Consider the following 12194-nt stretch of genomic DNA (forward strand, 5'->3'; position numbering starts at 1 on the left):
TTCTGTTTGCATTTTATTTTAAAGGGTCTGTTCCACATTTGTCTCTGGCTCTGTCTTGGGGAATCTGTTCTTTCTTTTCTTTTTTCATTGTTCTTTTTTTTTTTTTTTTTAATGGTTTTATTCCTCTCGTCCCGATGTAATTTACCACAACAGCTTACAGTTTGCCTAGTGCATTGCAGTTTATAGGGCACGGACTCGATCTCATTTGATCTTAACTGCTTTGAAGCATGGAGAACTTCTTTTACACAGGGCCATACAGGAAGTGGCAGATCCAGAATCCAGGTTCCTCAAGCCAGGTCCTCTAACTTTTCAGGTCGGCTTTGTTTTCCATTATATTCTGTTGCCTTCCTTCAGCTGTAATGATAATAGCTACCATTTATGGATGGGTTAGGATATGCCCGTGCTTCAGTTAAATTGTACCAGCTAAGCCTCACAGTAGAAGTATCTCCATTTGCCCACCAGGAAACCTGAGATTTCGACAAATAACTTTCCCAAGATCACCCAGCTTGTAAATAGCAAAGGGGAACCCAGGTTTGGCTGTGTCTAAAGCTGCTTAACCCACAAAGCTTTGTGTTCCTGACCTCTTAACTCAAATTTTCTGTGAGCTCTTCACACAAAATTTAGGATGCGTCCTAATTACCTGGAGGGCTTGTGGCAACAGGATTCTGGGCCCTTCCTCTGGAGTTTCTACACCAGTGGGCCTTGGTGGGCTGGGCATTCCCATTTCCACAAAGTTCCCAGGGGGTGTGGATGATGTTCCTGTGGGGGAAGGCACTTGGGGAACCCTGCACTTGCCACGCTGATCCCCCCTTCCTCGGGTACACTGAATTGCCGCCAGCTACGATGTGTTTCATATGGGGGGGAAGGACTTCAATTTTGCATTGTTACAGGGCCCATTTTAAATGGGGTGTATCCCATCCATTATTCGGCACAACTTTAAGGCGAAAATTATTACAGCCATAGAGTGGTTCCTGGTTTCTAGGTTAAATTCAGGCCGTGTCACTTTATTGCGTTTTTCTTTGCAGCCATTTATAAAAACTGCTCTAACTTCTGTATCACCACCTACACAATGGGGAACTTAATGCCCATCTGAAGAGGGTAACAAAACCATTTATTGACTTGAAGTGGAAAGGTGTCTGAGATTAGTTGCCTGCCCTATCTACTTACCTTTTTGCTTAGGATATCATGTGTTAATTACCTCTCATTTTGAAGATGTTTATGATTCTGATGTGATTTACACTTCTAAACTTAATAGGGGAGAATTCATCCCTCTGAGAAGCCCGTCCCCCTCACTTGACCTGTCCTCTCTCTGCCTGTCCTTCTCCCCCATCTCTAACCTTTGGTAACTACTAATCTGTTATGTATCCCTAAAATTATGTTACTTCACGAATGCTATATAAATAAATAAGGCAGTATTCACCTTTTTGAGACTGGCTTTTTCACTTAGCATAATTTCCTTGAGGATGTTGTGTGTATCGATAGTTCATTTCGTTTTATTGCTGAGAAGTATTCTAGGCTGTAGATGTACCACAGTTTGTTGAATTATTCACCCATTGAAGGACATTTGGATAGTTTCCCGTTTGGGGCTATTAAGGATAAAACTGCTGTGAACATTCATGGACAAGTTTCTGCGTGAAAATAAGTTTTCATTTTCTCTGGGCTAAATGCCCAAGAGTGCAATTGTTGGGTCATATGCTAATCCCACTTTTAGTTTTAAAAGAAACTGCCCAACTTTTTTCCAACGTGACTGCACCATTTTACATTCCCGGCAGGAATATGCGAGGGTTCCAATTTCTCCTCAGCCTCATGAGCACCTGTTCTCACCTGTCCTTTTGATGATAGCCATCCTTGTGGGTGATTTGCATTTCTTTAACGGTTAATGATGTTGAGGATCTTTGTGCTTATTGGCATTTTGTATATTTTCTTTGGAACAATATCTAGTCAATTCGTGGCTTGTTTGAAGATTGGATTATTTGTCTTTTGATTGTTGAATGTCAGAATTCTTTACATATTCTGGATAACAGTCTCTTACCAGATCAATGATTTTCAGATATTTTCTTTTTGCTGTGGGTTGTCTTTTCACTTTCTTGATGGCAACTTGTGGGAGAAGGAGCCCAGCCTTCTTGACTGAACTTGCCTGAGATGGAGCTTCTATGAGGCAGAACTGGGAGGGGTTGGTAATGGAGCAGACCATGGTTCAAATGCCACAGACACTCAGTGTTCTTGCCAAGATTCTGTAGCTTCTCCCGAACAAATGTTTTTCCATTTGTCATAGACCTTTAGGACAATTTCCAGAAAATTTAAATGAATGAGGTTTTTGGTTTTGGGTTTTTTTTTTTTTTAAATAATGTTTACCAGTTAAATTGTTGTTTTGTTAGGGAGAGTGTCCAGAGTTCCTTAGTGTCTCCCTTTGCAAGGCCAGCCTTCTCGAGTGTACTTTATAATGCAGAATTCCAGGTAATTTTACACCTGGAGTTCTGATCAGTCTCTCCTAATTATCAGATGATTCCTTGATGATTCCTTGATAAGCCTAGTGACTGGAGAAGGGTCTTCTCTGCACAACATCTGCAGGACTAGAACAGGGCCTGGGACATAGTGTTTTTTGAGACAGTGACTAAAAAATTGAATGAGTTCAAGCATCGAGAAGGAGGTAGATGTGGGTGTGTGAGAACACCAAAATGGAGAGATGGGTCCCAGAAAGGCTGAGTGGGAGGGCACCAAACACAAGTGCGGCCCGCCTGGGAAAACTGCCCCCCCTTTCAGGGTATCATTACTCCCTCAGTTAGAACACACTTATCCATTCATAGGTTCCCTCTCACTAGAGCCCAAAAGAGAGGCTGGCTGACGGACTGAGCATGGTTAGAAGTCTGAAAATCATTGTTCTAAGTTTTGTGTGCACATGTTCTGTATATGTCTTTATGTGTTAAACATACATTGTATACACATGAGCAGATATTTATACATATATATATGCATATATGTATGTATATATATATATGCACACATACATTTATACAGGGGTTTTGGAAACCTTTGGAGCAGTGGGATATTCTGAAAGGACATTCTTCTCTTTTTTTTTTTTTTTTAGGTTTGTTTCTTTATTTTGAGAGAGAGAGTGTGTGTGACCATGAGCAGGGGGAGGGGCAGAGAGAGAGAGAATTCCAAGCAGACTTCACACTCAGTGCAGAGCCCTACACTGTCTCCATCCCATGAACTGTGAGATCATGACTTGAGCTGAAATCAAGAGTCGGATGCTTATCAACTGACGGAGCCACCCATGCACCCCAGAACATTCTTCTTCCTCACCTAAAAATAACATAAAGAATAATGGAGTGTTCAGACAATCTCTAGTCATCTTGCTGATGAGGAAAGTAAGGCCCGGAGTGCTCATGTGTTTTATTCCTAGTGCTCATGTGTTTTATTCCTAATGTCACAGCTACCTAGTGGCAAGGATGTTCATCCCACATCTCCCTTTACCTGCTGTATGAATGAACACAAGCTTCAATCATGTAAGCTTTATCCCCTACATCAGCAAATACTCCTGTGCCACCACTTAAAAACCAACACCCTAGAATAACTGTCAGGTGAATTTTTTGCTGTAAGTTTTCTGCCTTCTCTCTACCTCTACTCCTTCCCCAAAGTAAATTCTGCAACTGGCAACTTTGAAACTTGTTACAATCCAGAACATTAATAGGGTTCTACATTTTTAGCAGCCTAATGATGAGGGTGTAGGACCTTCTGTGCTAATCCCTCAGGGGTTTCTATTCTGGGCACTTACTAAACTTTGCTGTAGTCTGAAGTATATTTGACCTTTTTATATTAAAACAATTTGAGTTTAAACTTTATAAGTATATGTGTGTGTGCACATATTTCCCTCTTCATCGGTTAAGGGAGAGAGCCAGACATTTTTTAACAGTTGAATTTGAAGATACTTATCAATTACTTCCCGTGTTTGGTGAGCAAAGGAGAAGGCATTACCATCATAATTTAATATTTCTTATTTAGCCAAATTTGAGCCCTCTTAAAAATCTTTTCTACTTTCAAGTCTATTTTGCAGTTTAATTAATGCAGCAAGGGTTTTTATTTTACTCTCAATGGAGATAATCTTAATCCATTCATGGTGACCTTTTCTTGTGCAAATTAGTTGTACAAGCTTGTTTAAGCAAATGGTCCTTTGCATGATGTCTCTTCTTAATGACGGGTTTATAATTGAAAATTGGCTTACTCCCATATGCCTAGTTTGTATGAGAATATAAAAATAGATGTGGACTTTAAAAATATAAATGTATATATCAGTATCCCAAAACGAGGAGGGAAGAATCCGATGCCTTCAGGCTATGATTAAATTAGACTATTAGAGTCAGAAAATGCTGGTGACATATGCTACTGTCAAAGTCACACCTGTCTGCCGAGCATTGCAAGCTCTTGAAAAATGAGAGTGATTTCATCTTAGCTCTGAGAATCTAGGCTTGCACAGGGCACGAGCCATTTCTGCTTTCCCAAGTTTGCTTAAACTCATAATGAACCTGAAACTGCATGTTTAGGAATGTGTTTGCAGAAGCCACTTTTAAGGGGATATCCCTAAACAAAATGAAATGCTTGTCGCCTTTCCTGCACTTCCCCAGCCTAAAGAGACAGCCGGCGCTCATGTTATATTTTGCCTTTTTTCAAGCGCAAGAACCGTGTTGTACCGTCAAGTGGTATCTGAGTAAAAGAAACAATCCTCTCTTCTACACCCTGGTTTTCCGCACCCCACGCTATGCTTTTTTTTTTCTCCTGTTATTCTTATTTTCACATTTCTTAGGCCAGCTCCTTCTGTCTCTCTTGTGTTTCCCCTGTAAGTTATGTTATCCATTCTTATATATGAGTATTTGTCTGGCGTCGCTGCGTATTCTTGGTTAAACGTAGAAACTCCAGCTTGAAGGAGAAAGTAAATGTTCTGTGCTTGTAATGGAGGTTTCCTGGGTAGGTTTTAACAGCATGGTTTTGTGGGGTGGGGAACAAGGACTGTCTTAGTTTTGCTGAATGACATGGCATTAAACAAGAACTACTCGTTGTGATCTTTTGCTTTTAAGCTCATGGGGACAAGACATTTCATCAAGACACAAAAAATCTGATTTTTGGAAGCAAACCGTGGGCAAGCCAAATTGTTACTGGGAACATCAGACTTGCCTTTCATGTACTGCTTGCAAAACACCCTAACTACTTTGCCCCTCGTGAAAGTTCACATTTGTTGTTCATGCAACACCCCCCACTCCCCAAAGGGAAAGTGAGAACTGCCTGCCCAGCGTGTCTCCTGAGCTGCTCTGGGTAATTCCATGTTAGGTATACACCCGCAGATGGTCACTGTCCCCTCCCCTCACCCTGCCACTCCTCACGGGTCTTCGTCTACTGATTGTTCCTGATTGTTCCTCCTCTCCTTCTAGGTATGATTATCGGGAAATGCTGCACAATGCCACTTTCTGTCTGGTTCCTCGTGGTCGCAGGCTTGGGTCCTTCAGGTTCCTGGAGGCTCTGCAGGTAAGAGACCCTAAGACCTCCCCAGAATAGGGCTGAGGACTGAAGTCAGGGTGGATTTAACCTTAACCTTTCTGCGGGGATCTAAGCAGAATGCATAGTTTGCCTTGAACACCTGGAATCTGTTTCCCCAAGAAAGTCTGTGACATTTTTTATAAGAGATGGGGCGGAAAGAGGATTCACTAATTGTCTTTGGACCTGAGAAGATTAAACGGTTCACCACCAGGGAGGAGGTGTTCTTCAGAGACATGTTTGCCGACAGAGGGTGGATCTGACTGCCCAACAGCAGCCTTGCAGACACTATTCTGCTCCTGGAAGCCGGTCTCAAGAGCCCTGGCTTAAGAAAATGGCTTATTGGGGACACCTGGGTGGCTCAGTTGGTTAAGCATCTGACTTCGGCTCAGGTCATGATCTCACAGTTTGTGAGATCGAGCCCCACATCGGGCTCTCTGCTGTCAGTGCAGAGCCTGCTTCAGATCCTCTGTCTCCCTCTCTCTGCCCCTCCCCCCACTCAAAAGTAAACATTAAAAAGAAAAGAAAAGAAAAAGAAAGAAAATGGCTTATTGGTGGTGCTTCCAAAAAATAAATTGTCTTGGGGCACCTGGGTGGCTCAATCAGTTGAGTGTCCAACTTTGGCTCAGGTTATGATCTCATAGTTCATGGGTTCAAGCCCCATGTCAGGCTCTCTGCTGACAGCTCAGAGCCTGGAGCCTGCTTTGGATTCTGTGTCTCCTTCTCTCTTCTCTCTCTGCCCCTCCCCCACTCATACTCGATCTCTGTCTCTCGAAAATAAATGTTTAAAAAAAATTTTTTTAATTAAAAAAAAAAGCAAATTGTCTTTTCTGCTCATCCTCCTCAGTCATCTCTTGGTGCCTCTAAATTCCAAGAGTGATGCACAATGGGTCACGCTATTCACTTGGCCCAGCTATTCTGAGGCTCTGCAGCTCGGGGGCCTGTGTGAGGTTCTGCTCATTAACCTAACTCTGCAGAAATGCCTCACCAGATGAGACACTCGTCTGACATTAACCATCTGAGAGTTGCAACCAGCCCTCCTGGATCTCGAGAAAGCATGCTCCCAGCTGAGATTCTCCTCCTCCACTCCTTACCTCTTGGCCTCTCTGTTCTTCCCCCTCTATGTTCTGCACCTTGCCAGAGTCTATGCTTTTTGCACAGTACTCCATAACATACACCATTCTGTCATGTCCTTCAACAGAAGAGCTTCCTTTTCTTTAAGGTCCTTTCCAGTGCGCTCTGTGTTCCGTGAAGCATACGGTCACTAATGTTCTGGTAGCCTCATTCAGATGTGGCACGAAGCAAATTGTTCTCTGCTTTGGAACCAGACCCGTGTCCTTAGCCTGGCGTTTCTTGGCTGTCAGATCACTGTGCAGACAGTACATTGTTACGACAGTGGTTTGGATCCCTCCACAGTGACACGGAACAAGGTTCTGGCTCAGATGTTTGCACAGCAAGGGAAAGGTGAACACCCTGTAATAGTTAAGTCCACAAAAAGCTTCATTAGGAATGCCAAGCCCCATTTTGCTCTTTGTTGCACCTGACAGTGGGATAAACCACTTCACAAGCAGACTTGTGGCAGTTACATTGACAAAACTGTTTATATTCAAGGTTGGTTTTATGCTAGGATATTGTTGGTGCACGATTTTGTTACATCAATAAAACTTCTCAAACAAGGCCAGCCGTCTCCATGGAGGTAAGGTCAGCCAAACCATGTACTAGAATAGAAATGGGGTTTTAGCATTTGAGGGCAAGACTTGCAAACATTAAAATCTTGGCTGGATATGTACAGCCTTCACATGACTTGATAACTCATATAAGCTTACTTTTCCTTTTTGGTTTTTTAACTTTCTTTATTTAGAGAGAGAGAGAGAGAGCATGAGCAGGTGAGGGGCAGAGAGAGAGCAAGAGAGACAGAGACAGCATCCCTAGCAGGTTCTGCACCCGCAGCACAGAGCCTGACATGGGGCTCAAACTCACAAACTGTGAGATCATGACCTGAGCCAAAATCAAGAGTCAGAAGTTTAACCAGCTAAGCCACCCAGGCACCCCCGTAAGTTTACTTTTCTTCTGGACTAAGCAGTCCAGGATCCATGCAATGATCCAAGCAAGAAATGCCAGTAATTGAATTTGCACTGATGTCACCTCTGATTGGAATGTCCCCCTGCTGCTTCCTTCACATTCATGAATGCCCCCTTCCTCACCCAGGCTGCCTGTGTCCCTGTGATGCTCAGCAATGGATGGGAGTTGCCATTCTCTGAAGTGATTAATTGGAACCAAGCTGCCGTCATAGGCGATGAGAGATTGTTATTACAGGTAAGGAAGGGGCTCCAGCCTTCAGCAGATGAGTGTATTATTGCTGCCGCCGTCCAAACTTTCAAAGAAGATGAATCCAAAAGGTCAGCTCTATAAAAGAAATTTTATCAGGAGAAAATTGCCTGTGTCGTGGCGAATATGAAGTCATTTAATATGACATTGTTCACTTTCCAACACAAAATCCGCCCAGGTCTAGGGAATATATTTGGAAAAGGAGAAGTGGCAGGTGAAGGGCATGAACTTGAAAGGAAGAAGGGGTGTACATCCATCCTCTTCCCTATCCAGGAGTTTTAGAAATGATACAAGAGAGCTTTTGTACCATCCTGCCACTCCATATTCCTTTCCCTTGTTTCTGTAATTGCCTTCAGATTAATTTTCAGAAAGAGGGAGGTCTCTAGGGTTGATTCGTATAATTAGTGTTATCATTGCTCAAATGATCTGGTCTGGGAGCCTGAGCAGTGTTAATCTTTAACATGTATATTTAAAAGAGCGGCCTCTGATAAAATTGGTTTTTTAAATGTATTTTTTTGCCATTTGGATCTCTATTTTATTATTTTATTTTATTTTACTTTATTTTATTTTATTTTACTGTAGCAAGAACACTTAAGATGAGATTTATCCTCTTATTTTTAAATGCACGATACATTATTGCTGACTGTGGGGAAATGTACTACATATTTCTTGAACTTATTCATCTCGCTTAACTGAAACTTTATGCCCACTGATTAGTAACTCCCCATTTCTTCCTCACCCCCAACCCTGGCAACTAGCATTCTGCTCTTTAGTTCTATGAATTTGGCTGTTTTAGAGACTTCAGGTAAGTAGAATCATACAGCATTTGTCTTTTCTGTGACTGGTTTACGTCCCTTGGCCTAATATCCTCCAGGTTCATCCATGTTCTCCTGTATTGCAGAAATCAGACTTAATATTATTAAAATGGCCATCTTACCTAAATTGATCTACAGATTCAATGCAGTCCCTATCAAAATCCCAATGGCATTTTTTACAGAAGTAGAAAACTAATTTTAAAATTCATATGGAACCACAAAAGACCTCAAATAACCAAATCAGTCTTGAGAAAGGACAAAGCTGGAAGCATCATAATTCCTGATTTCAGAATACTTTACAAAGCTACAGTGATCAAAATGATACTGTACTGACATATAGAGAGAGATACAGACCGAATGCACAAAATAGAATGCCTAGAAATAAATCCACTCATATATGGTCAACCAGTCTTCTACAAGGATACCTAATAAAAGTTTGAACTTCTCAGGAGCTGCCTGGGGAGAGGAATATGATACAGAGAAATCCAAGGGCAGTAATTGTCAGTCACTGAGGATTTCTAAAGCCCTTTCATGTAATAATATTGTAGGTTCCACATAATTTGTCATACTCCTTTCTCTAAAATTATAGAATATTTTAATGTTTTCCTTTGATGGCAGTATATACTCTATCTTAAACTACCACAATATGGTAGAATGTTTTTTTTAATGTCCTAGCTTTAAAAAAAAATTATTGGGAAAATTGAGTTTCTGGGGCGCCTGGGTGGCTCAGTCAGTTAAGCGTCTGACTCTTGATTTCTGCTCAGGTCATGATCTCATGGTTTGTGGGTTCGAGCCCCACATCAGGGATGTGCTTGGGATTCTGTCTCCCTCTCTCTCTGCCCCTCCCCCTCTTGCTCTCTATTTCTCTCTCAAAATAAAGAAACATTAAAAAACAAAAAAAGAAAATTGAGTTTCTAACTCTCTTATTGCTTCTGCTTGTGCTGCTGGCCAGTCTGCTAGCTGGCTGGTGAAGTAACACAGTAGTCTTCCTAAAGCAACGGGTGATGTACCTGTAATCAAGAGCGCTATGGATTAGGCAAGCCAAGCTGAACACAGCTCCCAAAACATAGCTTCTCTCTGGTACTCAGGTAGATCACTCTATGGCCCTTGGGACCTCCAACACAAAAGAAGAATATGTCACCTAGCAAAATCCTCCCCAGGCAGAATGGCATATGCTGAAAACACTGACTCATGAAAGGCCAGACAAAACTGATCTGTGTGGGTCCTTTCCACATTGCCTCTTTCCTCCTTTTTATGATTTTTTTTTTAAATAATACATGATCATTACAGGAAGTTTGGGAACTAAAAAGAATAAAAAACATCAGCCCTAATATCTCCCATTGTTTACCAATGCTCCTGTGAATTTGATGTGAATAACTTGGGAGTTTGTCTTGGACAGGAGGGCATTCTGGGATACTTGAATGCGGTTGTCCAGCTTCTAATGTTTCACCAAAGATGATATGTATTTCACCTTCCGCAGCAGTTTTTTGCTTGACTCTGAAGATTTTGTTTTCGATCCTGCACCCACCCAAACTTGCTCTCGTTTTCCCATCTCGTACGCAGTCTGTCTTTGCACAGCTGCCTCCATGTTGAACAGCGACTGCACTGTCGTTGACAATGGTTGTAAAGGTCTGGCACCGAGCCCAAATGTCTGCTCTGGGAAATGTTGTTGTTATGTTACAGTTTTTCGTTTCTTGTTTTAGAACAGCTCGGATGTTTTTATTTGAATATATTCTTGTCATTATGTCACCAGGAGAGCTGAATGTTGCTTTCCTATATCTATTTTGGTAGATTCCATTAGTTTTGTTGCCATACATGACCTTTTATTAAGACTTCAATGAGTTCTGCCACACTGAACAATCCGGCCAAATTGGAATTAATTTATCACTCTCGCATATACCTGTCTCTCAGGACAAGCAGATTAATAACCAATAGCCAAATGCCATTAAAACTTGGAACTCTTGTCTTTTCAGTCACTTGGAATTCTCTTCCAGAGCACTTTGCAAAGGGCTGTCACTTATATTATACGTACAAACAAGTAGCATGTATTTTATTTGATGTCCCAACATCAAGTTGTGGCTTCTATAAAAGAGGGGAATGTACTGGTAGGTTAATATATGATATTCCCTCTCTTCTTTCATAACTTCAGCCCACTTAGTTTTCTGGAGACTACACAGTGGCAGTAGCTTTTGGCATTTTCTAATGGACTGGTTTCCTGTGATCATGACAAAACAGTGAAGTCTACCTATAGGACTCTTAGAAAATACCGTTGGCATTTAGAAGAGAACCTGATCATGAAATTGGTCATGGTAGCTTTTTCCTAGTCTTTTTTGGCAATCTTGGTAATTTACTCAGTAAATAAAAATAGTCTTTGACGTAGCAAGGATCCACAATATGGATGATTTTTCTACCTTCTCCAAGGGTATTTTACTTCCATTTGACCTTGAGCTCTGATTCTGGGCTAATGTTTGCCTGCCATTGCTTTTCCTTTACCTGTTGCCTCCATGCTTCTTCAGTGGTGGGCATCCAGATACACACTTTGGGGCACAGATTTGGTATCTGCTTTAGGATATTGCCAAAGCAAGTGAGCTTGTCCTTGTGTTCTTATTGTGAGGCGGTTTCATTGCTCCTTCGAAGAATAGTCTTAAGACAAAAAATGCGCTACCACCTCCTTCTCCCCTAGTGGAAATTCAGATACAGGCTTGATCACAATGCCGTGAGTAACTTCCTTATTAAAGCAGCTAACAGAGCATCCCTACTTCAGCCCAGGCCCCCACATCTGTCTGATTAGTTACACATTAGCAAAGCAAGCATGCAGAAAGAGGTGAGCACAAGAGAGCAGTTGCTAATCACAAGGACTCTCCTCTAAGAGTATAGACTCCATAAATGAAATAGACCTTGAACTATAGGTGAAGATAGGGAGCAAGCCCAGCAAACTCACCAAAAACCCAGGAAGTACATGTCAGACAGAGCTCCAGATCCAAGCAAGTTCACATGCAGACATTAGGCAGCAATTGATCCAACTTTGACCCTTATGTAAATAATAATGATAATAATAATAATAATAATAATAGTGGTAGTAATAATTTGCTATGTTAATTAAGCTTCCCATGTTCTAGGCACTGTGTGAAGCACTTAGATAATCTCCATTACAACCTTGTTATGTTCGTACAGTATCCCCATGTTATAAATGAGGAAATAGAATCTTTGAGAGATCAAGTAACTTGTCCAAGAAAACACAGCTGGTAAATGTTAGAGCCAAGAATCCCACTTTGGTCTAACTTCTGGTGTCCCTGTGCTTAATCATTAAGCTATATTGCTGGTAAAAAATAATGATATCCCTATGGTGGCTTCAGATGGCCATGTTCAGTTTAACTCTTATTTCTTGAATAAAAATCACTCTTCTAGCCTTAAAATGTGTAGCATGATGGACAGGACATAGATCTCTCCTTTAAAATCATGTAGCCTGGTAGAGAACAGTGATGGCTGAACATGGATGATGTTTGGCAGATCATTGGGGTA

General features: G+C 41.5%; 1 protein-coding gene across 1 annotated transcript in view; it reads left to right on the forward strand.

The window, feature by feature from the left end:
* EXT1 (exostosin glycosyltransferase 1) overlaps positions 1 to 12194 on the forward strand; it is a 285668-nt gene that overhangs the window by 244475 nt on the left and 28999 nt on the right. The window contains exons 2-3 of the mRNA XM_049632978.1: positions 5427 to 5520; positions 7738 to 7845. Coding sequence (XP_049488935.1) covers positions 5427 to 5520; positions 7738 to 7845 — 202 coding nt within the window. The remainder of the gene's footprint in view (positions 1 to 5426; positions 5521 to 7737; positions 7846 to 12194) is intronic.

This window comes from Panthera uncia, chromosome F2, assembly GCF_023721935.1.
Source record: "Panthera uncia isolate 11264 chromosome F2, Puncia_PCG_1.0, whole genome shotgun sequence".
Lineage (NCBI taxonomy): Eukaryota > Metazoa > Chordata > Mammalia > Carnivora > Felidae > Panthera > Panthera uncia.